This window comes from Falco cherrug, chromosome 4 (assembly GCF_023634085.1).
Source record: "Falco cherrug isolate bFalChe1 chromosome 4, bFalChe1.pri, whole genome shotgun sequence".
NCBI lineage: Eukaryota > Metazoa > Chordata > Aves > Falconiformes > Falconidae > Falco > Falco cherrug.
In genome coordinates, this window is record NC_073700.1 from 15,342,198 (window position 1) to 15,369,981 (window position 27,784).

At 40.9% G+C, this 27,784-nt stretch overlaps 1 protein-coding gene across 2 annotated transcripts in view; it reads left to right on the forward strand.

Moving 5' to 3' along the window:
* PTPRG (protein tyrosine phosphatase receptor type G) overlaps positions 1-27,784 on the forward strand; it is a 409,035-nt gene that overhangs the window by 81,010 nt on the left and 300,241 nt on the right. For both annotated transcript variants that reach the window (XM_055707510.1, XM_055707509.1), the window contains exon 2: positions 9,366-9,470. In XM_055707510.1, coding sequence (XP_055563485.1) covers positions 9,366-9,470 — 105 coding nt within the window. The remainder of the gene's footprint in view (positions 1-9,365; positions 9,471-27,784) is intronic.

Here is a 27,784-nt window from a genome sequence, read left to right on the forward strand (position 1 = left end):
GTTCTTTATTGAGCTTTCCACCTTCTGCATTAATTTGAGAGCCTGAACCAAATAACCAGGAAGAGATTGATGTGGCCTCACTTTATTTCCCACAGTCAATAAATTGTTAAATGGGCCAAAGGACATGGGTTAAAAAAATCATTTTGTATAAAGAATGAGGGATTTTTATTAGCTGACAGAGCCCCTGTCTCTAAAGACTTTATAATGGTGCAAGTTTGATCTCATGCCATGCAGTGGGAACAGCTCTGTTGGCTTCATAAAGTGCCTCGCTATTCTCCATGTGAATGAAATTAGCACTGTGCCCTGCATTTTCTGCTGAATGAATACTGGGTTTGCTGTTCCTTCAGTGTTAGAGGCAGGTGAGTTTGAAGGGATGCCCTGGAGTGAGGACTCTGTGCGGTGTCAGTGCGGACCTCTCCTCCCCAGGAGAGATCTGTCATGTACACAAGAACAGAGTCTCTGGGGTCGCTGCATAAGTTTAGCAGAGAAGACCTCGGGTTGAAGGTACGTGCATGCTTTTTTTGATATAAGGCAGAGGTGGCTTTAATGGGATGATGACATGAGTAAATGAAACTGTAGGCTACCTACAGGGAAGCAAGATGGCAGCCTGGGTGGACGGAAGTCAGGGAGAGAGCAGGTCTGCATCACAAGGTCCTTGCCATGGTTATTTGGATGACTCTAGTACACTTTTTATTTATCTTTTACCAAGATACTTCTTATGTGACTTAGGGGAATCTGTTCTAAAAAATAAGGCTGTACTATGACAAATACCGTCAGTGGATACAAGCAAATTATTTCCAGAGGAGAGAGGTGAAACTGGTGATTTTGTGTGAGTTAGTGTGGTTTTGTGAGTATTACTGGATTTAGTGAAATGAAAATGGTATGGTTCTATATTAAACAAGGAAGTGAAGGTACAAAATACTCCATAAATATCACATTTATCTGCTCTTCAGAGGCGGCTCTTCTAACACTGTGCATGCTGCAGCACCTCTTCTGTGAGGGTGAGAGTAAGACAGGTGGATCCAGCCTTAAGGTTTAGGTACTTGCAATAAGGCATGAAGTGAAATAAAGCCCTTTTGCTATTGTTAATTCATCGTACAAACAAGTCACTCGTATACATGTGTGGCTTATACATTTCCTGGATAAACCATGCCATGAATGACGAGACCAATCTAGCCCCTTCTGGGTGTGCCAGTGCTGATGGATTCGGGTCTCTTCCACACAAATACGCTGTGCTGCCTCTGCATTCCAGCTTGTTCCAAGCTTGACTTCAGGCTTGCTCTTGGGGAAATGGTGCAAAGGCACTGGAGCTGGCTGTGTAAGCAGTCATTTTGCTGTGAAACCTTGGTTTCGTTGCCTTGGTTCAGTCTGGCAAGGTTACTCTAGATATCAGAGAACTGACTTTATCTGTTTTCTCCCTAATATCTGCTGTGATTCAGTCAGCATTGGCTGAGAGACCATCAGCTTTCTTGTGGAGGTCAGCCTTGCGTATGAACCTCTGCTATGAAGTTTTATTTCTGCTTTTGCATCGTGCATTGTTATGAATAAAATTCAGAGGTGACATGACCCTTCTGAAATACAGCATGGAGAGGTGATGAACAAGGATGAGGATTCCTCCTTTTAAGAAATGCAGATAATGATGGTTAACAGAGGTCTGAAGGACTGTGAAGGATGCACAGACTAAGAGTTTTCAAGGTTACAGAGTTTTCAGATGCTCCCAATTATTTTTCTGTCTTGCTACCCAAATCAGAAGTGCTTAAAAGGAGTCCATTTTTTAAGATGTAATGTGCATTAGTCTTCTCTAAGGTATTTCGACTTAGATGACCAGAATACCATTCTGGTACAAAGAAAACTTTGTCTTAAAGTTAAATGGAGTTTATTTCTGCATGCAGGGAGGTGTCAGGGAACAGTTTGGTGGGATGAAGGATTTTCTCTGGGTTTGGATCACACACAGCTGGTTTTGATGCATTTGCAGTTCTCAGTGATGGGGGATGGATGTTTCTGAAGCGGGGGTCCTCAAACATCGTTTCCGCACCTATCACCATTGCATACTGTTTGCACTGTGACACAAACAGCAGACCTTCCGTCCTGGAGGAGTGCCATTGTCTGAGCTATTTTTTTCTGCTAAGCATTTCTGCATTTTCTCAGGGAAAAGATTACAGACTGGGGTTTTTGTTCATGACTTGTTGCTCACACATGGGTAGATTTGAGCTCACGTAGTGCAGTCTGAGAACCCTTATTCTAAGGGTATTCCCCAAGCTCTCTGGCAGAAAATTTACTGCAGGGCACCACCCTCCTGGAAGGGGTGGGAAGGGGTGATGTTGCATTTGGTTTAATTTGTGTGGGTTTATATTGAGATGGAAATTGTTGGCATTGTTGGTTATCTGGCTGACTTTGCTTATTCCTAGCAGAAGTGCTGCAGGTGATGCCAGTTGACATCAGTGGTCCAAATTTACCAGCTATATCATATCTTGCACAGCTGATGCCAGCAGACTGTAAGCCATGAAAATGCAAAATCAAGCCTTTTCTAATCATCCAGCAGCATCTGTCTCTTCCTGGCCTCCCAAGCTTCTTTTTCTGGGTCCCCTTAATGGGGCATCATTAATGCAACTTGAAGTTGCATTACTGTCTTGCTAATGAGCTTTTGCTCATCTTGCTTATAAAGCCAGGCAGCCTGAGAGAAGGATCTGTGGGAACTCATGACTGAGGAGACTGGTTTGCTTTTCCTTGGGTGGGCATCTGCTCTGCTAGAGAGTGGCTGATAGCACCGGGCATTGCGGTACACTTTGGTGTCCTTGTTCTAGTTTGCCATAAGGCTTGCTCTGAAGCAGGCGATTTCCCTGTCACGCTTAAGCTCCGTCCCTTGTAATGCAAGGAAAAGACTGCACTGCAAATCTGTTTTCTGTTGCTTGTTGACATCAGGTGTAATGCCTTGGGACTGGCATTGATACATTGGAGTAATATAAAATTGCATTACACTTTACTTGCTGGCTTTGAACTCAACAGGTTACCAAGGGTTAATGCACCTAGTGACTGGTGTATTCATGTTTGGGATAAGGGCTTTTAATTCTGCTAGTTAATTTAATCCCCACAGTTTGACAGCGTGTTCCCTGGACTATTTTTCATCTTCAAATTGCAGTCTGCTGGTTAGTTCCTGTGAAGGCCTGCTGTGCTCTGCATTTATATTCTTCTTCTTGGGATTTGCGCTGTTACGACGTCATCTATCAGACACGTGAAAAACGGAGAATGAATGGTGTGAAAATTCCTCATGTCATTTTTAGAGATAGACCTGTGGATTGTGCTCACGCAGGAATTAAGGGGTTGCCTGAGTGACTGTCATCTGGGAAAGGGATATACATGTCCTGGCAGATGTAGCATCTCGGTGTCTGTTATTTCACTTAGTTGCAAGAAACTTTTGATTTGTAACTCCCATATTTCATTAATGGAAAACTGCGAAAATTGCATGTGCATTCATAAGAGAATAGATTTTTTCTTTTATCTGGTAATCAGAAGAAATCTCTGCAGTATAATCAAAGGAAGAAGTCTCAATCAGAATATAATTTGTTGATACTGTCTGACCACCATATGTTGTTCTAAATTTCATCCTTCTTTGGCAAGATATAAAATACTCTGCAAAATATAGTTGAAGAGTCTGTTTAAAGTAATGCACTATCAAAATGGATTAGCTGTGTCTGAAATATTTCTAGATTTATTTGCTGTCAAAAGGTGGTAAAATATTTAAGGCAAATAGCCTAGTTTTGTTTAGGAAGTTGCCTGTGAAAGAGCATAGAGAGATGAATTTAACCATTATTTATTTTAATTGTACAAAGCTATTTCAATTGTTTAATAGTATACATTTATTTCCTATCCGTCCCATGTCCTGTCCATTCCTGTCTCTCCTTCCCTCCCCCCGCCCCCCCCCCCCCCCCTTCCCTTTTAGCTCCTTTGACATTTATTCTAAGAAATTGCCCAGAGGACTGAACTGTTTTCAGCAGAGGGTGTGTTACAGTGTATAGCATTGTGGTGTCTTCAGCTTACCTGCTTCTCTTTAGCACAGTTTGATTAAAAATACAGTAAGTGCACCTAGATAAAGATGCTGCTTTTCTTCAGCTAGGCTTGCTTGAAGCTTTAGGCTTGCAGATGGCTCAGTGTCTTGGCTCAATGATCTCTTAAACTTCATTTAAGAGATGATACAAAAGTCCTTCAGGTAATGTTTCTGTGCCCCCTCCACCTTGTAAAATGCAGTGTTGGTTGTGCAGTCTTCAAGGAAAAATTACAGGCATTGATTTGGTACAGAACTAATTGCTAGCATTCCTTCTGATTTGGTGCGGTTTTGCTACACACTAGCAAGAATTTATTTTTAACTTCCGTGCCTTAAGTGTTTTCATAGTGTGACACTGCTCCAGGTTCCAATAGCCATGTCTCTTGGCTCCACTTGCTTTCCAGTGGTAGCAGCAAGTTGGACTACATCAGTTAAAAAGCATGGCCATGTTAGGGACTAGGAGTAAAACTGATTCAGCTGCTAGTGTAATCCACAGTGGCAAGTCACGGAATGATTATGAGCTGGGCAATCTGTTTACCTTTGACTTTGTACCATTTTAATCGGAACAGCTGAAAACAGATTTGAGTGCAATCCATGTCTTCAAAGAAGGCTTAGAAGAATCCATGTTTGGCACACAATCTAGTTAATCTACCATCATAACTAATGATTTCACCATTCAGACATAAAGTATCGACCTTAAAGGATTTTCCTTACATAGCTGATGGCTTGATACCTTTTAAACACTAATGCCAAGGGTATAATCTCTCTGAATAGTATAATAGCTTTATATTTAAGGTAGATTGGGGATAAAATTTTGTGTTTTCATGTGAACTATGAATACCAGTAAGGTATTCAGGCAGGAATTACGTTATCGTACCTCTGAGGGCACTTATCAAATAATTTTTATTGGAAAGTTAATACATTGAGACGGAGTGAATGGAAAGCTGATCAGAATGCTAAGGCATGTTCCAGCATTGCATTGCTTTTGCTGCCTGCAGATATGCAGCATGGGTTGATTCATTTAGCACATCATCTAAAATCATGTAGCGTTCAGTACCGATTAGAATTATATGAAATTGTGTGTAAGAGATTTCTCCATGTTAGCTCTGAAGGATCCTCTATTCCTTGCAGAAGTAGTTCTGATAGGCACAGCACAACTCCACTGACTGCAGGTGTTACGCTTCATAGGTGCCAATACTGCACCAGCAGCCAGAGGAGTTGCTCAGGATTTAATTTCACGCTTGTGTATCTGAGTGTAAGATTGGTCCCCTTCTCTTCTAATCGTGTATCTGCAAGTCTCAGACCATATATTATAGTATTCATTACTCCTCTTCCATTAGCACTGGCATGATGTATCAAATGAAACCTCACATGGCAAGGGCTTCTGCTGTCCCTTTTCTTTCCCTCTGCCTCCTGATGCACGTATGTGCCCATATTCCAGCCCACCCCTCTATGTTGGCTGCTGCATTTTGAGCCTTGTTCCTGCCCCTCCTATTGGCCTGATTTCCACTTCCCCAGCTTTTCAAGGGTTCCCAGAAGAGTGGAGCTTCCCTGTGTCTCCTCTGTGCTGGGCCAGCACATCTAATTGCTGGCTCTTCATCAGCATCCAGTTTTGCAGGAGTGGAGCAGGAAACCACTTGGCTGCTCTCAGTTCTTGAGCTGTTAACTGTGTCCCAGCTGAAAAAGTCTTGTGGAAACCTGTAGCGATTGGTGCTAATGTAACTTAACGTTCTTAAATATTTTCCTCTAAACTTGTTTGGATGTTAGAACCACCAGAAGATACCAATTGAGTTAGTCTTTTATTTGCATGTGTAGCTTTTGAAACTGTGGAACTGAGCATTTCACAAAATAGAATAAATGTACTCTAATGGCTGGAGCTGAACAAAGTATTTCAGCTGTATTTATTTTCAGTGAAAAAAGTAGATTCAGGAGCACTGAGATGGCTGTTAAATTTTCATTGGTAGTATCAAGTTGTTTTGGTTGGAAGGTGCACCTCCACCCCCACCCTCAAAGTCTGGAAAAAGTAACAATTCTGCCTGAAATACGAGATGGTTTTGATTTATGAAGCAGTTTCTTTTTTAAAATAACTTGTCTTGAATGCTTTGGCTCTTCCGAACTTCTACCTGAAAAGCCACTGTTCTGTACTTTGTACTTCTTCAGTGTGAGAAAGTCCAGTGACCCCAGTTGATATAACGGAACAAAAGCACCATGAGATTGAGTCTGTGGTTTCCTGATGACCTTACCAGTATAAGATATATTGCCAAAAACAGCTATTTGTTCCCACAGTGTGTTCTTGGAGTGTTTGTGTGGCCCCATCCAGACATGCGTGGTCATACAGTGAACAGACGAGGCAATGGAGCTGGCTTAGGGAAGAAGGTGGTGTCCTGATTTCTGATAAGAGACACACCATTACCTTTCCAGTTCACAGGCTTGCCGGAGATCTTGACCTGTCATCCTCTTCCCAGAGTTTTTGCAGCTATCCAGTTAACATATATCTTTTCTACATTGCTAATGACTACTGAATTATTGCACGTTTGTAAAGGGATGATTGACATTAATGCTGGGCTGCCTAAAAATGATGCAGGATTTTACTTAGAACAGGCTGTTCCAATTTGTTTCTTTTTCAGTCCTACAGAAGATGTTTGGTGGTATAACCAGCAAGCTCCTTCCCACAGTTCTATTGACACATACTTCAGCTGCCCTCTTGGTTTGTAACATCCTTTTTAGTGGGAATAAATTTGTGTACAGAATGGCTCTTCACCATTTATAAGTATAGATAAATGTACAGATCTATTAAGTGTCTATGCAGAAAACTAAACCTGCATATTTTTACAAGAATGTCAGGGTTTTAATTGCATAAATAAGATGCTGACTGAAGCAAATGTTCTATTTTATATTAAGGTTAGGCATGAAGGCTTGGATTTGCATAATTTTCTGCACAGAGGATACTGAAAATCAATGGTATGATTCATAGCCACATCGTGGTTGCCATGTGGCTTTTTGATGGTTCAAGCTACGGGAGTACAAAGGGGTTTAGAACTTCAGATGGTTTGCATTGACTCAGAGCCTTTTTACTTTGAACAAATATAGATTATTTAGATGTAGTTTCTTTCGTCTGATGGTGAGTAAGCCAGAGAAGGGCTCACTGGGCAGGTACCTGCAGGAGTACCTTATTCCTTGTAGGGGGCAGGGTGAAATCTTTCATCTGCCTGCAGGAATCAATTTTTCTGGGTGACAGAAGCCTCACATCTATTTGCCTCCTCTATGTAAAGGATGCTTGGAAGAAAGCTGCTGTTGTCTTTTATTTTGTAATAAGGAGAGTCTGTAGGTGTATTTCTCAGCACATGTGATATGAAAGTGAATAATTGGACCTTTTTTACTGATAGCATTTACAGTCATCCACTTAGTTTATTCCGATGTTCTCTTCCTTGGGACTTTCATGGTCTCTGATCTTTGCTCAGGTTTTTGGATTTTTGTTTTGCTTCCCCTGCCTCCCTGAGAGGGTGTGGGTCTCCACATCCCTTACCTGTTCGTTCCTGCTGAAATGAGCGTCTGTTGCCCCCCAGCCAGATAGACATCTTAAGGTAAACCAGAAGAGGAATGTGATGATATTGTGTTGCCTACAAATCCTGGTAGCATGACATGTTCCAGTGTTTCTAGTTTGCAGCCTGAAGTGAATTAGCATTTAGGAAGTTGCCAGGAAATCTGGAAAACTCATTCAAATCAGAGGCTCACAATAAATTGCACAATTAGTACCTTTGCTTGCACAAGAGAAAATTTGGCAGCAGCAAACCTGTAATAGCTTTCCTGAGACTGAATGACTTTCTACCACTTCAGGATTCCAGAATCTGCAGAAATCCATGATCCATGTTGTGGAGTGAAGGTTATCTATAGAGCCGTATAGCGTACATGGATAGTCCTCAGACACAGCATGCTCTTTGCTACTCTGATACTGAAGAGGTGTCACCCAGAAGCTTATCTAAAGGGAAAGCAAGCCAAATGCTGACTTAATGGTGCTTGATGTTCAGTAAAGTCCTGTTACAAGCTTAGCTTCAGCCCAGATGTGGTTGACCTGGAAACAGAAAGGAATATGGTGCTTGGTGACTGCATATGGGTAGCAGTACTTTACATTGTTTTCTGAAGTTTTAATTTGCATTATTCAGCTTGTTTATTACCAATCAAACAAGTGGTTTGGAATCAGTTGGACTTAAATTGCCATAAAGCCAGTTGTTGCGTATTTGTTCTTTGTTTGTGGATGTAAGGTCGGGTTTTTTTTGGTTTGTTTGTGCGTGTTTACTATAGCAGAAAAGTTTTTGGTTGAGGTGCTCTGAGAAAAAATAATTGGATCTATCATAGACTTTCTCTTGACATTTGTGAATTTACATACGTCCAGTTTGGTTCAGTCAGATGCATAGAAACAATAAGAATTTTGCATGTAAAAAACTGAAATGACCTTATGGAAGTTAAGCATTCCTTTACAAGAGAAAATAATATATGGTTTGATGTATAAAAGAAAATCCTGGGATGCAATGTAGGATGTGTTCTTATCTGTTTTGGTTGATGAATTTAATTTGTTCTAGCTTGTGAAGTCTTACAAAGATTTTTTCATTACTGGCTTCTTGGTTTCATGTTGCAAGGCATTGGTGTTGCAGCTGGCTATTTTGTCTGACATATGCAACCTTCCTCAGGCTAGAAGGCAGGGCTACATGTCTGTCTTGCTTCAGTGAATTGCATGAAGTGATGTTACTCAAGCCTTGCTTGTATTGGGACTGCTACCCAGTGTGCTGTGGACTCAGGTCCGGGGGCTCTGCATGGAGGAGGTTAATTCAGTCCTGAGTGAATCAGTTCTACGTGGGATTTTCAGATGAGTTTTAAAACAGGTACAGTTATGATAACCAGGGTAACACTGTACTGGCATATTACACACACTTGCATCTGTATTCTTCTAAGGATCTTGATAATTTTGGTGTTGAATTACAATTAGGAGCTTGGTAACCACTAGCAAAGGAAGCTGTCTTTTGGGTCTGGACAGAGGAAGCTTGGTCAGATGACTTGGTTCATACTTGTCTATATTGGAATTTCTTTATGGAAGTTACTGGAGTTATGCAGGCATGTGCCAGATCAGAATAACGCCATCAGTGAGTCCTGGCTTCTGTGAATCATCTTGGGATGGTGGGTTTTCACGGGTGAGGAACATGCCTGTTAAATGTTTTCTAAGCAATGCCAACTTTGTAGTCTCTTTTGCAAAGATTTAATCTCAACAGTGTAAACTCTAGGGAGTAAATAGCACTTTCTTAATGATTTATGCTTTTTCTCTTTCCAGCTCTGACTGAAGGTTATGTTGGTGCTCTGCATGAAAACAGACATGGTAGTTCTGTGCAGATACGGAGGCGAAAGGCTTCGGGGGATCCTTACTGGGCATACTCGGGTGAGTTGACTTCTTCAGAGGACTGAAACATAAAATATCTCCAAAATCAAATTGTTTACTTGCTTTTTGCTACTACTATGCTCAGAAATAGTTTAGATTAGATTTACAGTGAATTTTCTTCTGCTGACTTCCTTGCAAAACTGTCTCTACAGGCATCCTCTTCTTTCTTGCATTTATGCCATTTACCTGCAAGATTTGCCTTGTTATTTTGTTCCTTCTCTGCCTTCTTTTAGTTTAACGCACCCTTAAAAAGGCATCCTCTCACAAATTTTTCTTTACTTTTCCTGTCCAATCAGTACATTCTCAAGCTCATAATTTGCTTACCCTGTCAAGCCATCTAGGAAGACTGAAGGCATCCATATATATATCCAGATGAAAAAAAAACAAAAACAAGCAAACAAAAAAACCCTAAATATTTTACAATTATTTCCTTCTATGCATATATTTTTGCGGTAGCATATAATAACAACAATGAGACCTGTCAGTGCAGCATCACACCAGGATGCATGATGCTGAGAAGGCAGGACATTGGGAGGGTATTTGATTGTTTGTCCCACTGCTCTTACAACTCTTATGGAAAACCTGATGTGTCTGCACAATTTTGAAGTGCCACAAATCAAAATATACTTCAGAGTGATGTCTTTGATGTATGGTTTGATGGATGGTTCAGGTCTAGAAAATTCCAAGCCTGTATTTGAAGTTGTTAAAAAAACCAAGAACTTGAAATCTTATTAATAGCTATGTTGACTCTGGGGGAAAATGTCTAATATCTAGGAAGTTTTTATTTCAAGATTTCAAACATCGTAATGAACTTGTGCTTGCTTTTTTGGAAGACCTGAGATGCATTTCAAACATTTGGTGCTCATCAGAGAGGAATGTTGTGCGGGCCTGCTTTTAGCAGAAGGAAAAATACTACTTTCTAGGAAGACTGAATACTGATACCAGATAAACAGACAAATGTTGATTTTTAACTGCCAGCTCCTTTCTTTTATACAGACCATAAATTTCAGTGGAAATGAAATTTTATGGGTATACTTAGATGTTGTTTTCCATTGATGTACAAAATACCAAAAGTCACAAGATTTCTCTATTAGATCTCTAAATACAAGGTATCTCAATGTAGTCGGGCAAGAAAAATTACATAGTAATGTAGGACAAATGGGCGCTTTTGTTAAACTTTGAGATTATCAGATGGACAAATGTTGCCACAAGATATTATTTCCATATTGCAGCTTAAAATAACTTCAGATTTTTTAAGCCCCCAAACTCATTAAGAGTAGAAATAAGAAAATAGAGGAAAATTTGTATGTTGGAATGAATGGCCTGTTCCTATCTGCTGTCTTGTGTAAAATATTACAAGTTAAGTTCCACTTGGCAGGGTTTTTTTTGTCTCTGTCACCAAAAAATGTACAGAAAGATGTCCTTCAACCAACCAACCACACCAAAAAAAACCCCCAAAACCCCCAAAGCAAGCAAACAAAGCATAAACCCCCCACAAATCTATCTAACACCAGTTTATGCATAGACAGTTTTCCTAATTCTGTTTTTGTGATGGTGGTGTTTTTCCTTTGAGTAGTATCACTTGTTCACCCCTCTAAAAAAGCTTTTACCACCCACAAATCCTTTTTAGATTTATGTCAAAATAAAATGTATAGTCCTGATGTGTAATTACACCTTACCTTTTGGGGTTTTTCATAGTTTTGTCTATTGATAAATCTCCCGCTTCTATGAGGAAAATAGTCAATCTGTTTTTCAGAGAACAGATAGTGACTTCTCAGCTGTCAATCACATGCCATTCTACCTGATTAGTGCTATCTAATTAGAACCTTTTAGTCACTATTGCTGATAAAAGGAGTAAATTAGGAGATGGAAAAGGTGGGAATGATATATTTACCAGCACTTGTCAAGAAACCAGAAGAGGGTGTAATATCATTTCTTAGGATGCTTTGTCAGGCTACTGTTTGAACAGGGTGATTTGAAGTGGCATTCCAGGCAAACGTGGTTTGGGACAAAGTATTCCAGCTGCAGAACCTGGGTCTTCATCCATGGTTTTGTGACTTGAGGTACACGTGGGAGCAAACAGCCTGCGTACTGTATGCCCTGGCTATGTGGGTCATGTGTGTACTGCATCTGAGCAAGAGAATCTTGGAGGTAGATGAAGATCTGGTGTCCTGAGCTGTGTTGTTGTTTCTGCCTGCAAGGAGGAGCAGCTTTGCCCTGCTGAGCCCCACGTGTGCCTGGGAGCAGGAGGGACAGGGCCATGTGCTAAGTGTGAATGCAGGCAATGATTTGGGTTGTGTCTGAGAGGGAAAAGACAAGTAGAGATTCTAAAGGAATTTTCCAGGGTTGATGCTGTGTCCTACAGAAGTCTCAGTACTTCAAGCATCTTCCTGAGAAAGGGACGAAATCAAGATGGCAATCAGATGGCAGAAAGGAGCCTAGCCTGTGCTCTGTTAGAAACGGGATATTTCTATAGGCTGCTGCTTTGTCATGGCTTTTTATATGTAGGAGTCTCTCCCTCTCTCTTCCCCTCACTTGGTTCCTTCCAGCTCTATGTGGGATGTTCAGCGTCCCTTATCTGATGTTTTTTGTCCAGATTTGCTCACTGAGGTGACCAGAAGTAATGAAAATGCCTAGCTTCTGTGTTTAGGTTGAAGGTGGGAGTAAATGGTGAGCCAGATGCCAGACAGATGTTTGTTTCTAGCAGAGCACAGTGAGGAGGATGACTATGTTATCTGTTTCTCCTTGATTCCTCATTCTCCAGAATATTTCCTAGGAACCTGAGCAGGGCTTGACTAAGCAGTTTGTGCTAACAACGATTGTCCTACGGGCAGGGTTTTGGACATGACTAGGAAATATACATCAAATGAGCCAATGGAGAGTGGAAACTTTACTCTGCAGTAAGCAATTAGCCTGTGCCAATGGTTTCCAGACTCTTCTACAAACATTATCTGGTAGGCTGCTTCCCTTTCCTATCCTCAAATGATTAGGCCAGTTCCCCTCCGGTTAGTTGTACAACATCTGCTGGCCCAGCCCCAGCAATTACAGACAGGGAAGAAAGTTATGTTAGACTGTGCGCTCGTGAATCTGAAGTTTCTTCTAAGGGAATTTGCCAAATGGAGTAAATGATCTTAAAGACCTTTTCCAGCCTAAATGGTTCTACAATTCTACAAATAGAACCAGGACAGCTTCCAACAGCTGTCAGTGGACAGTTATCTGTTGAACCCCAATATTGACCAGCACGCCTATACGTCTGCTGGGTCTGCATTAGGCAACTGTGGCTTTATATTGATTTTGATTGAGCGGTACTGATTTATAGCTGCAGAAGCCTCTTTACATTTATAGCTGTGCCTGCCTGCTTGCAGAGAGCTTTTGTATTTTGGGGCTTAAGTGTTCTGTAATAAATCCTGGTCAGGGTGGAGAGGTCTGAATGCAGCCAGCCAGTTGTGGCTTTCCTGCCCAGGGGTGGAAAAAGGGCATAGCCTTTTTGCTATGGCAAACAATTTTGTCGTATTGCAATATGCAAAAAAAAAAAAAAAAAAAAAAAAACCAAAAAAAAAACACCCCAAAAACAACAAAAAAAAAACCAAAAAAACCCACCCCACCCACTATTGCAATATGCAAAAGCCATATTGCAGAGAGCCCTCAGTCTTTTCTCTTCCACAGGATATTATCTGTCCTATGCTGTTCTTTTAGAGTAATTCCTCTGTAGCCTGTAGGAAACCCTTCTGTGGCTCCATGCTCTTGTGGAGGGCGGATGGTCCAGGAGCTGGTTTAAACTCTGGAGAATCAGGAATTTTCCTGGTTTCATAAGAGATCTGTAGCATTATTGTGTGCTGCCTGGTAACAGTGCTCCTCTCAGGCACAAGAGTTTAATGTGAATAAACCTTAATTATTGATCAGGAGTCAGACAGCCCTTGGGTCTGTAACATAGGCACCTACATACCTAAATGTCCTGTGACAGGACCCCGTGAGCCGCAGTGCCCTGTGCTCATACTGCATGTGCCCTGGACAGAGCCACGGAGCCAGCACCACAGAGCTCTTGCTTCACTGGCTGATTGTAAAGAAAACTATTTTTAAGCCTTATAAAATAAGCCTGTTGTTATAGTCAGAAGTGTGTCTGTAGACATTTATTCCAGCTCAAAAATAAAACTTGCAAAAATAAAGACTAGATAATTAAATGAAGAAGGCCCATTTTAAATGGGTTCTGTCAAAAAGGTAGAAGGCAACACAATCAGCCTTTCAGAACAAACTTCATTATGTCTACACTAGCAGCTCTTTAAACCAAATTTGGAAGTGAGCAAACACTGAAAACCAAAGACTAAACTTGTCTTTAAGTAGGAACTGTAAAAGTGAACAGACTGAAATCTCCTAGATATTCTTTTTCAGATTTTTCAGGAAGCTCCAACTACATTTCTAGCAGGGTTTCTCTGCGTGTGTGTATTTGTATGTTTTGCCGAAGTATTTATTCCATGATAGTGTCTTATGGTTTGCCAAAGACTTCCTAAATTGCAACTGGCCCCATTACTTGTAGTCTAACAGGAATGTGGGATAGGTGCAGCACAGTCAAAGCAAGAAGTAGGTATGGATCATGAATGTGCTTCAGTGTAGTCTTTTCACAATAATCTTTTCCGTTAGGCTAACCACTGAATGGACAAGTTTGAAATGATTTCTAGGACATCCTTATAATTGCCACAGAACTCGGTATGTTTCTAATACCCGCAGTAGTGACAGTAGTTCGGGTGCCTTGTCATTAGCACAGAAATATTTTTGTAAATACATAAGCTGTTTTTTAAAATAAAACAAAACTTAGAAAGAAATCCTACAGAAATATGCAACTGAGACATCTAGCAGATCCAGGGCTTTCTGACTAGCCCTCCCTTGTGTAGTGTATGCTACTTCAGAGCATAATATTCCAGATATTTAAAGATGCCTCTCGATGTCAAATGTTGCATCTGTTGACGCTGAGAACACTTTGCTGGTGACCTGAGCAGATGCTCTTTAGCCTTGCAGTAGGCTGAAAAAATGAATAGTGAGAAGGTCAGGACTTTAGGAGGAGATTACAGTATTGGATATTGATGCAGATGCTTGTATCTTAAGTGCTAGTAGCTCTGAAGGGACTATACCTACTCACAGCTGCTTTTCTGAAAAACTATTATGTAAAACTAATGTGACAATTATTGCATGAGATTGTGGAAAACCAGAAGTGGCTGTGGGGAAATGTTCCTCCTTACTCGGTTACCTAAATCAGGAAACTCCTTTTTGAGCCTTCAGATATGTGATATCTAATTATTAACATATGTGATCTATGGATATAGAATGGGAGTTTGCACTGTCCTGGGGCAGGATGTTGTAGGTGATGGTGCTTTTGTTACCGGAGTTTCCCAGTTGAGTTGTGGTGCTAGCACTGGCGGGGCTTGTGTGCCTTGCTCTCTTGGTGAGTGTTCCACTGATCAGCCTTACTGTTGGAAGCTGACTCATTCAAGGAATGCTCTATTTTAAGTAATCAGAACCATCTGAGTTTCTCAGAGAACAAAAAAGCAGACAGTAGCCAAGCATGTATATGTGTTGGGGTTTGTCTGTTTACTTAACTATGGCTTTGTAAAGAGAACCCATGTAGAAAATGCATACAGTTGTTTTTCTCTTTAATCTTATGGTGTATTCAAGGCATCTCTTTCCTATTTGTGTCTTTGATCCTTCATTTTCTGTGTGAAATTATTAGCACTACATATGATGCTTCTGTTCTTTTTCTGTGTCCTTACTGATGTGTTTTCTGTCGAATATGTGGGATCCTTTCTCTCCAAGATACTATGCAACTACCATGAACATTAGTAGAAGTTAATAGAAGTAGGCTTCACAAGAGTAAGGGATGTGACCCCGTGAGTGAGGAAAAGTGTCTATTAAGAATAGGAACTGTGGCCATGCTGTCATGCTAGTGGGCACTAACTGTGTGAATGCTTTGTTCCGCAACACTTAGACTGTCACTGCTGTCCTTTAAGATGCTATTATTTAAAATACAACTGGTGGGGAATATAAGAATTGAGTGTTCATCTCAAAAGCAATTGCTGGCATTAAAACAGGGAAGATCAGTAAAGGTTATTTCCTGAAAGAATAGCAAATGGTGTTAACTGTGATGAAATGTAACTTGGTGATGTTGTTCGTAAATGTGTGAATTTCTCTCTCGTTGCTGAGTGTTCTATTAAATAAGCTGCTAATGTGAATTAGACAGGAAACAATCAGCACATAGTAAGGAAAGCATAAAGACTTATTGAGCTGAGAAGTAACTAATGGCCTATTTGCCATGGTCAGTATTTCATTCTTTCTGTCCCTCAGAATAATAAATCTTGATATTGACCAAAACTCTGGCATACCACGTGCGCAGTTATCGTTCCACTGTAAGACTACTCATCTCTGTTAAACACAGGATGGTCAAAATGAGTAGGTTCTGGCTCTTTCCCTTCCTCACTCATTTAAGCTGACTTTCTAAAGAGGAACTAAGCTGAGAGGTCTACGAAAAGTATTCCCATTAATATCTGATCTGATCAGTAAACTGAGCCTTGAATATTTTATCTCCATTCCTCTGAGATGATTGGTAGTCTTTGCTGAACCCTGCTGAAGCCAGCTGTGTTGCATTTGTTTTCATGTGCAATCCTATTAGAGTAACAGTTGTTCCAGAAATCAGCGCTACGCTCTTTCATAACAGAAATGTGGAAAACCATAGCTTGAGAGTCTGCTGTTACTGTCAGTGCATGAACTCTGATTTTTAATGTGCATAGCTAAAGCAAGTGGTATACTGCTGTGTGTTTTCTCAAATAAACAGGAAATACCATCTGTATATTTTGATTGTTTGTATTCTGACGGTACTGGGTCATGAGTCTTCGTGTCCATGGAGCTAGGCACTGTAGAAATGTGCGCTAGACACATACTTGTCTGCAGAACCTGTACCAAGACGTGTCCTTACTAGAGGATGTCAAGGAGAATGCTTTTTATCTTTCTTTAGCTATTCTGCATTATGAAGTAACAAATACAAAATACTATCTTTTGGTTTTATTATGAGAATGAAGAAATGAGTTTTCAAGTTCCTGTCCCTGAGAACAGGATATATCTTCCTAACCATAAGCTAGCATGAATAAGGACTTTACAGTCACGTTTGTGTTGAGTGTTTAACATTAGCAGTCCTTTAAGGAGAGCCAGCCTTGCCAGAGTCCAAGTCTGTATCATTTTTACTAAGCCATATTACAGGGGAACACAGCTCTGATTGAGAGTCTTGTCATTTACTTCGTTTGTCTATTGGCAAGTTTCTAAATAATCTGCTAAGAAAACCTCGGATAGTAATTTAGTTTCTACTTAGACACAGACACGATTTCCTTATTGAATACCATTAATACTGTTTACTCTCTCTTCTTGCCACCTTTTCTTCTGCGGCATGCTTACAGTTTATTCCAAGTACAGTTATAGTCAATCGTGGTATCCAGTTTGTAATGAAATGGTTGACTGAAATTTTTAAATGTTGGACATGGTTATGGTGAAATTGCTTTCTTTTTTATTTTAGTTCTTATTTGGCAAGGTTCTTTCTGGAAGTTGATGGTTTTTCATTATTTATATACATTAAAGCAAATCTCTGATTTTTTGAATGCTCTGAATTCTTTCTTTGCTGTTTCTTAGTAGATAGGCCTTTGGCAGATGACCAGCTTTGAGAAGCTTAAATATAAGAGGTGCAAAGAGCCGGATGTTCCCTCAACTATCATTCTTTCAAGAAGTTTTCCCTACCACAGTTCAAAAGGATAAAACAACTAGAGCAGATGCTAGATGAAATCTTCAGACCTTCAGATATAGTTGTTCCAATACTATACCAAAGTATTTTTACTTATCACTGCTGCAATCATAGCTCTGGCTATATCTGTGCTGAAGTGAGGAAGCACAAAGAGCTGCTTTTGCTGGAGATGGGGGAACCTCTCACTTCTTTAAACGTACTGTGCTTTTTGTTGCATTTTCTTTCAATGTGAACACTGGGACATTTGTAGAAAACCTCTGGAATGACAACAACCAGCGCACTGTTCCATAAAACCGAAAGTGTGCTGAAGTGCAGCAAAAAGTTGTCAATTTAGCTGATTTCTAGGCATTGAAATAGGAAATAGTATAAAATATTTCAAGCTCCTTAGACATAAAAACATGTGAAATGACTATATTTTAAGCATACAAAAGAAAGATGGAGTATTTGGGTAGCAGCTGTAATACAAGCTCAGCAAATGGACTGGAGAATACATAGAAGGTTGGAGCCTGCTGTTGCCTTGAGGTTCTTGAATGATTGCAGTAATACATTGAACTTCCAGTCTTGATTTCATATGTAACTGAATGCATATAGGAGAATAACAATGGGGAAAAAAGTATGGGAACAGCAAGGATACTGCAGTGAGAAAGAAAGCAAGCAGGGAAGCTTTGAATAGCCTTGTAGTGTGTGGATTAAAAAAAAAAAAAAAGCTGGCACAAACATTATTGCAATAGTCCAAGCATGAAATAATCAAGGAATGAATCAGAATTCTAGTTGCAGGATATAAGTGGAGTCTTTGTATGAAAGGGCTGAGCAAGGCCAGTACTGCAGTTGATGCAGTAGATGTAAATTTATTTCTGTTATTCTTGTGATGTCAGATGGCTGCTTTGTGTCATTCCAGTTGCTGTTCAGAATATAATCTTCTTTTCAGTATCTCTGCTCCCGGAATTGCCCTATCTTTCCCTCTTCCCAGAAAGTGTCTCCATCTTACAGAATGTGGCATCGAAGACTTGTACTTCTTCAGCATTATGATCCTTGAAAAAAGAGCCCCTGGCTGCCGGAGGAGTCAGTCTGCCCCGCTGGGTTCTTGCAAAGGGATGAGCGAGCAGGAGCAGTGCAGCGGTGGGCTGCTGGAGGGCATTGCCACCCAGCACCTGGCCAGCTGCCCGTGGGGCAGTCTCTGCTGCAGGTGGGCAGAGGTCCCGTGCATTTCTTCTGTGTTGAAGGTCACATGCCTGTCAGTGGAAGGTAGAATTAAAAAGTGTCTCATCTATGGCTGTTCTGAGGTGTCAGTTGGTAGTGCAGTATGAGGGCTTAGCAGTTGAGGGAGAATATCCCTGAGGAATATGTGTTTACGTGGTGGGAACTGAAGGGCAGGACAGTTAAGTAACTTATTTGATAGACCCCATGTGGTGTACGGCAGAGTGGGAGTCTCAGTGCTGTGCACTGATTCTTAGGCCACACATCCAACCTTATCAAATGCTAATTGAAGAGATCTTGGTTGCCTTGGAGACTGCCTTTTCTTGGGGGAGACCATGTCAGTAGCACAGGTGTTGAGAAGCTCCTGAGCTGACAGGAGAGGCCTTCCTGGAGATGATCCAGCTATGGAGATTTATTTTTTCTTCAGCAGCAAACTGAACTTCTCCCTGTGCCGGCTGCCTTGTTGGAGCTCTCAGTCTGTTTGGTGCTCTTAGTGCTTTCCAGCAGGGTTGGGACAATGTTGGGCTTGAGTAAGAAGACATTCTTTTCAGATTCAATACACTGAACATTTGGCTCTAAATTACAAAGTTTTTTTATTAAAGACTCTGCCCACAGAGTTGGATGGGCAGACTTTTAACCATCAAATTAAATAAATATGAAACCCTGCAATGGAGTGCAGAGCTGTGCATATAAATTACATCTTTAAACAGCACTTGAGTGATTTTCTGGAAATGTTTTTAACTCTCCTCTGAACTCTTAAGGGTCATCTCTGTAGCCTTCCTATCTGAGGGAGGCTGTTGGCACTGGAATGATTTATTGAAGAGGTATGTTGTTCTGCAATATAACAGTAATGTCAAGCCTTACTGAGAACCTGAGTATCAAGCTTCTGTTTTTGTAGAGCTGGGAAAGTAAGTAGGTTTAATTCAATTGAACCCTGAATGAATGATTCCTAAGTATGTGTTCCCACCCACTCCCATCTCTTAACACTGCCCAGCTGTGAGGTGAGTGTGACTGTGCGTTGATAATGTTTTCAGGACAGTTAGTGAGATGACTGTTTGCATTCATGAAGAATTAGGAGCAGAAAGATGAAGACGGCAACTTGAGCTGACATAGTACTAGTGGGCATTGCTGACTCATGGAGTGTTTATGGTTGAATCTTCAGTAAGGTGAGATACCTTTGAGATGAGTAACTGCTTTAAAAATACTGAAGTGAACTGACTTGACCAGCAAGTTACTCTTCCACCAAAGGAGCCTGCCATCTTTCTCCATCTCAAAGAAAATCCTGCCTGTTGTCTTCCAAACAGTACTGCCAAGTTTAACCTAAGCTGCTCTATTCGATTGGTGACCAAAGTACACCCTTCCTCCCCTACATTCCTCTTCGAATGCAGTCTTACTTCACGCCTGTTTGCTCCACACTGCCACAGGATTACAGCCTTGCAGGCGTGAGGGCTGATACATGTCTATCCCAGTGTAGCTGCTATAAGGTAAGGTCATACTGTGATCACAGCTGTAAAGACCAGGAGGGCGCAGAGAGGCTGGGTGACATGTCTCAGACTACCCAAATTTGGCTGAGCAGAGGGACAAACTGAGATCTCCTGTAGCTGGCCCATACTGCTTTTTTTACCTTGCTGTAATTAGAGCATTCAGGCCAACATCTCAGTTGTCCAGCTGCCAGAAAGTTCAGGAGGAACTGTTTCACATAGCGTTCTTAGTCTCGGAAACAGGTCAGAAATATTCTCCACTGTCTTGATGTATAAATTTCCTCAAAAATGAACAAAAGAAGAAACGACCTTGCAATTGAATGCCTGAAGGTGGTGTATATTGGCATGTGAAGGTAATTTCTGTTTCTTTTCCTGTGTGGAATAGTGAAACAAATATCTCCTGTCCCCTTTCCAACTCACTTGTAATACACTCGTAGCTAGAGCTGAGGTGACGAAGGTCACTTAAATGTTGATCACGTGCTTTTGACCTCACAGGATGACTTTGATGTATTTCACATCATCTGGTCCTTGAGCATTTGGGTCAATCCCATGTGCCGAGCTCCTGTATGAACAAATCGGTAAGTGGACGCACTCTGAAGAATTGGATGTTACATGATTTGCTTTGCGTTTGTGAGAGTGTATTTCTCAAGTACAGAAATAAGATTTACCCTGAGGTAACGATGACAGTGAAGTCATGGAGAGTTTAGATCACTTCATGTTCAGTTTTACATGCTGTCTTTTGCTCCCGAGGTGTGGTGGTGTGTCTCAGGCTGCTGCTGAAGCCTTCTGGCCCCTTGGGGTATGAAAAGCCATTTTACATGCCAGATGCTAGTCTGCTCCTAACCAGAGGTGACATGAACTTTGGATATGTTCCAACTTGGAAGCTTCTGTGGCACTTCAGATCATGTTTTTAATTTATATTTCTGTTGCTGGAGACTTGAAATTGAGGCAATTATCTGCATGATATGGTATTATCATACGCTTATCTCTGAGGAAGGGTATTTGCTATGTGAAGATAAGTTTGCAGAGAGAATTGGATGTGACTTCTATAAAGAAGGGTTTGGTATATGTGGTTCAGCTACTGTTTATATTGCACAAGGCCTGCTCAGATGTCTGCAGGACTTAATTGGTCTCAGTGCAAACACAGCCAAGTTACCTCTACTTTAAACTTGTAGAAGCCATCTGATATGGCTTGGTGTTAAATGCATGAATAGCTGAAGCAGGGTGTAACAAGGTGAGGACTATGAGCTGGAGAAGGCACTAAGATCCTTCCCTTTCTTTGCCATTGAAAAAATCAGAACTATACGGCTTTACGAGCAGCTAGGTGCTTCATATTCCTGTGAAAAGTCTCTAATGCCTAAGAAGCTTTAAGCTTCTTTCACAGCCTTCAGTAGCGCTTTGGGCCACTGTTCCGTGTGTTGATGCTTTCACTTCATGAAACCGGTGGCTATCATGCATCTGAAGATCACCTGCTTCTCTCGGATTTGATCAGTTAGCTGGCAGGTTCAAAAGTGGTAGGTAAGAGAAGGGGAATTGGTAGACCGGCTGCAATAGAAGGATCAAATGCAGAAGCCTGTTTCCTTAGGAAACAAGGCTCATCCATTATGGACCTCTAGTCAAAATTGCAAGCTCTCATGAGTGGCTTTTCAGAGTACATGCCAGTTAAGTCCTGCTTCTGCAAGGAAGTCTCTGCCATTTCAGCAGATGGGTTCTTAATAGTGGAAAATGTCTGGGTAGTTCAAGTGAGCAAAGTGTTGGTCACAGTTCTGTCCTGTTGTGCTAAGTGAAGTATAACTCTCAGAGGAAACAGTGCGAGTCCCTGCAGCCCTTCTGTCTGAGGCCATCCGTGGTCCTGATCAATGAAGAGGTCTGCACAGAAAACCTTGGAAGAGCACATGGTAGACAACCATTTGTTTTGCATTAACAGAAGACCTTAAATTAGGGAAGGTGGTTGTGGTGCCTGGATACCTGGTTCAACATTGCATCTTGCGATGTCTGTTAGAACTGGAGTGCAGAGTACAGTAAACATTTTCAGCTTTTTCCCCCAAATACTATTGGAAACTGTAATAAAAAGTAACTGCAGGGAAAGTAGTTTTGCTGAGTTATGCTACTTTTGAAAATGCGTAGTGCTCCATAAGTGATACTGGGCATATTTAACATTCTTTGATGTTAATTTCCTGGCATATGGACATCTCAACTTATTAAAATAAATAAGTACTTTCAAATTTAATGACATGATGGAGGAAATGGCCCTTTTTCACATTCACGTCCGCTTCGCTGGATAATTTAATGTTTTAAAATGTAAGTTCATATTAAAGTTTAAAATTCAAGTATTGGTTTTTGAAATTCTGTAATAAAAAGGTTTTGCTGTAGGAGAGATGTATGAATTAGGGCGCATGATAACACGATTAACAAAGTCTAGCTGGTGATTTCTTCTGTACAAAATGCTAGCTGTAAATCCTCCCACTAGGACCTACAGCGATGGTCTGGTGGTAGGATCTTCGGGTACTAGTAACTGTTCCTTTCCTCGGGGCATTGCTGTGTAGCCTGTCAGGCTTGCCTACTGCCTGTATTCCAGAGTGAATGTACATCTGTGGGAAAGGTCAGCCCTTAGGTGCTACCATCTTATTACTAAGTGTAAGAAATGCACTTTGATCCTCTCTTTTGTGCTAAGGGAGGGTAACAATTCCCTGGAGGATAAGTAATGCTCAATATAATTGAATGGGTATAAATATCTGAGTCCTAAATAATTAATACAGATCATTGTGTTTGAATTTTGGAGTGTGCAGATGGTGGAAGTTTGCTCTGTCTTGCATTCCTTGAGAGACTGCTTACATGCCGTTGAAGCCAAGGATAGCTTTATTTCATTTCAAGGCAGACTAGAAACTGAAGAACTTATTTTCAGAGAGAAAAATGGCAAGGGACTCGAATGAAAAACCTACTCGGCTGAAGCAGAGGTGACAAAGTTCACTTTGATTATATTGATTTTAAATTACTGTGTAGAGCTGGGACTAGCCTATGTCTAGTCCTGCTCATGATGAGAAGAAGACCGGAAGAAGGCATGAATACTCCTCTCTCCTCTGCTTCCAAATACTTTGTTACCAGTATGATAACTGAGAGCAGTCTCATCCTCCTGACCTTCCCAACATGCAGAGGCAAGGGCATTCTGGCATACTCAGTGGAGCTGAAAGGAGGTAAGAGGCACAGAGAGACTGAAACGTAATTTGGTGGTGTGGTTTTCCCCCCCTCAGCAGCCCAGCCCTGCGCGCTGGCTGCCTGAACCGGAGGAGCACGTAGTGCCCTGTTTGGTGTGTAACAGGTGCCTCCAGTCTGTGTGTGCCCCCCGCTCTACAAGAGATGATGACATTAATAGGAAACGGAGCGCGGCTGAGTTTGATGCATTTTTGGTGAAAGGTACTACAACCGCCTATACCACAAATCATAACTAAGCTACAATTAATAGCAATTAACAGCACCAACATTCATTTACTAGGAGTTTTACAGAGGAGCCATTAGTGTTTAAGTAGTTTGCATTTGTTTCACTGTCAATGAGAAAATTATTCAGTCAGTAGGAGTTAATGTTTTATTTTAGACCAGTCTTATCTATTTTATTGCCTAGTGTGCCTTTTGGGAACAAGAACCAAGAGCAAATAAAGCTAATTTTGATAGAAATTTGATACGTTATTGTAATGAAACTCTTAGTTGCCACATGACTGAAAGAGCACAGAAAAATGTCTTGTACCTGCACTAAATCCAGCAAAGTTGTGATGGGAGATGTTGTGTCTCCTTGTTTGGTGTGATGGAGAGAATGCCTGAGGCACTTGGGTAGGGAAGATGACTATTTCTGTTTCTTCCCCGTGGTTTTTCAGCAATCTGACATAGTGTGCATGCCTGGGCCTATGCCAAGCAGAGATGCAGCCTCCAAGTGAGACTTTATTACTACAGTCCTAGATGATTAATTTTGTACCAAATTGTACGGGCCTGATTAACCCAGAACACAGCAATAATGCTGTTTTAAAGATCTTTAGCACATCCATTACTTCCATTTCCAGTGTGCTGCTTCACAAGGAAAATATTTGTTTCTTACTGTCAAATCTTCAGGTAGAGTCTGGGCCATAAAAATCACACTGAGCTCACGGTAGCTTGTGCATTTGTTATGTTTAACTTTGACCTCATTGAGGGAATGGCTGAGAGATCCTTACTTGTAGCACTTTAGTAAGGGCAGACGTTATTGCCCCCCCATAACTGTAAGGGAGACAAGAAAGGCATTATTTGTCCAGAAGACTAAGAAGGCCGAGACTAGAATTAAAATCGGGATTTGTAGATGTGCTTCATCCCTTTCAAGGTGCTGGCTACTCTGTATGTGGTAGCACACTCCTCTGATCCGCCCAGGGTGGCAGGTACTTTGTGTATTATCTAATCAGCGAGGCTGTAGCTAGCTGGAGCAAGACCTGTTACGCTCACGGTGCAGTATTTATTGCAGCTGCAGAGCAGGCACGAGGATGCTACCTGCATGTTAGTGCTGGATGTGTGGAAATGGGAAGAGTTGAGGTGGTTCGACAGGCAGGACAGGACAGGTTTTGCATTCCTGACTCTTTTAGCTTTTGTTGTTTGGGGTTTTTTTCTTAATAAGATGTTGCAATAGATTTGGGGTATGTTTGTTGGGGTTTTTTTTCTCTTTTTTTGTTTTTAATTTTAAGCTCCAAAACATTTTGTAGTTCCTTTGCAGAAGTACAGGTTAGAAAAATCTATCCATATTTTGCAAATCACTGAACTCTAATATCTTTATTTAGAAGTATTTTTTGGGCACTGCTTGACTTTTAGAAATCTGCTGTTTGTTAAATCACTTTTGAGTTGTTTTGCATAGTTCAGGTCTTAAAAAGTAAAAATAAACCCCACAATCTTTCTATTGTTCCTGGAAAAGCCTTGTACCCTTATCAACATCCTCTGGCTTGTCTGGGGAAAGCAGATACACTCTCTCGTGCCAATGGCCATATACAGGCACAGTTTCACATTATTCCTGTAGGATCATGACTTTTGTGACCCCTTGCAGTGGAGTGTTTGCATGAATAAATAATGTGATAACGTGTTGCTGGCTGAATTTACCCTTATGGGGAGAGCAGTGGTGGTGTGAAGCAGGGAGCGCCCATTTCAGATGCTTGCACTTGTGCAAAGAAACACTTTTGCCAAGTCTGGAGGAAGAAAAAATGAGTGTGGGAATCCTTTCTTCATACAAGCAGTCAAAGCGTTACCTGTGTAGCCCCATCAGAAGGCCCTTCTCCTAATCAAAGGCTTCATATCTGGTGGAGAGGCAGGGCAGACTTCACATAGGCCTCCTGGGCCTTATTGATGTCTTTGGAGATGAGGGTGCTTAGCAGGATCAGCCGAGGTGACCTCTGTTTCCCAACACGCGGCAGCTCTGCTGTCTGCTGCTTTTCAGCCTAGGTCAGATTTCAGCTAGAGGTGACAGACTTGGGTCTCATTATCTGTTCTCGTCAATTTTCGATTTCCTCACCGCCACACATCTTTCTTCCTCGAATATCCGTAACAAGGCAGAGATCTCCAGCCAGTTACACTGCTCAGTCTCTTCTGCAAACACTTTTTTGAATAATTGTGCCCTTTCTCCCCAAGACTCGCTTTCACAAAAGGATATATTGCTGACTTTTTAGACACTAGATCCCATTATCTTGATGCAAAGACTTTGTCTCCCTAAATGAAGGGGAAATTATTTTTAATCAATGAAACTATAAATGCCATTCCTGTATGGTTTTAAACCCAAAGTACTGGAAACAATCTGGCAGTGTCCTGCCAGCCGGTGCCTCTGAGAGGTGTTTCTCAAGTGAGCTACGTTCCTGGAGGCTGACAGGGAAAACTTACTTCTTAAACAAAAGTGGTTCCAAAAAGTAAGGTTTTGGCTCCCTGAAAACCTATATTTTTGCAGCCACCTGTCCTGACTGCTTCCTGGTGTGATTTAAGCCTGTGCAGTCTGCCAGTGTATGATGATAGAGATTGTTTTACAGTAGGCTGGGCTGTGGGACTGTGTCAAGATGTGCTCTAAGAGTATTTCACTTTCTCCACTACGTGGAGGTGGGCAAAACCCCCCAAACCCTGTGTTGAAACTCCTCATGGTTATATAAAGCTGTTAGACTGCAGATGTACATGGCACACAGATCGACCTGTCAGAAACTAGGTCCGTCTTCACTTTCAAAAAGGACAGATAAAGGAAGAAGCATCCCCTGCAGGCAACTTCTGTAAGTGGAGTTTTATTACATACAGACCTCCAGGACAATCAGACAAGGATTTTGATTTATGAGATAACTGTTACTTTTAAAATACTGAAGGGAGAATTCAGGAGAAGGTTATTGTTAGATTAATTAGTGTTGATAGAATTGACACAGGTATAATGTAACATTGTCATGGCAGGTGGAAGTCACCGGATAGACAGCCAGTGAGAGAATGTTTGTTTAGTTTTGTGCTCACCTTATCTCATCTTTTGCTGTGAGGTGACTCATGAACAAATCTGTATGAATGTAAAATGAGGCTTTCTGTGTTTAATGCTCTCATAAAGAACTAAATTAAAGTTTTTAGACAGAAATTGCATTATAAATTAATTGAAATTAGGTTCGGCTTTTGACAGTCAGTTTCCTAGTATTTAGTGATCCCTGTTGTTGGGTTTTTAAACTGGTTATCAATATTAAAGCAAAGCCAATTGATGGAAAAGAGGAATATGTATTCTACGGCGCTAAAATAGATTGAGTTTTATCTTCAATGGTTTAAGAATGTGCTTTCAAGACCTTACAGTAGGAGTAAATTCTCCAGACTTAAAGGGTTTTTACCTGTTAATCCAAAATACCCGTATCTCCTACAGAAATTGACAATACAAAGAAAGTGTAGGACTTGATTTTCAGGGAGATTAATTTGTATGAATAAATGCTACTGGAAGGGAGAGTTTAGGAGAAATCTTAATAGAAATCTCCAATTAGTTGAATGGCTGGTTATCTGTGAGAAGACATAATATTTACTAGACATTGGAAGCTGCATGAGTACTTACAAAGAAAAGGGTAAAGTAAGATTAAAGTTTGTGTACTGTGTGTTGTAAATTGTGGGCAATCTTTCAAAGGCTTTATGGCTTATTTAAGTTTTTGAGAAAATACTGGGAAAGATATTAATAGAGCATAATGTTATGAAAATGACAGTGTTTGGAGAAAAGATTTTAACAAGGTGCCCAACAACCATTTTATTACTTTTGGCTCTAATTTGATAAGCAAGGCTGGCAGAATTGGGATCTTCTATTTTTGTTACTAAAGGCAGCTCTATGAAAATAAGGAGGAAGAATCTCTAACCCTTTCAGTGCACAAATAAGACCAAACTGAAACAAATTGAAAGCTATGTGGTAAATGCTATGAAGTGTGACTCCTAAACTCCAGTCATCAGATACTTCAAGTTTAAACAAAAATAATAATGAATTCCACAGGAAGTAATGCTATTAAAATTGTAAATTCTGTTCTTGGTCCTAGAGATCGCTTGAATCTTGCATTGATTAGTCGTAGGCGTGAGGATCAGGTGAAGTGGTGTTAGCTCATTTGTAATTACAGAGGGAGTTTTATGATGTGAAATGCCTATATGTGGCTGACAGTGTAAAAGAGAAAAACAAGACAGTTCTTGAAAATGAGTGCTATATGTGAAATGTGGTTCTTTATCCATCACTGATAATTTCCCAGGTAATCCGCAAGATATCTGTCAGTCCTCAAGTAGTGACGTTTCATCCTGTTCATATTTTAGTGCAAGGTCAACCTAGGGTTTCATCACCTTTCCTGGAGCCGTTTAATATCAGATTGAAGCACACACCTGCATTAGTGTGT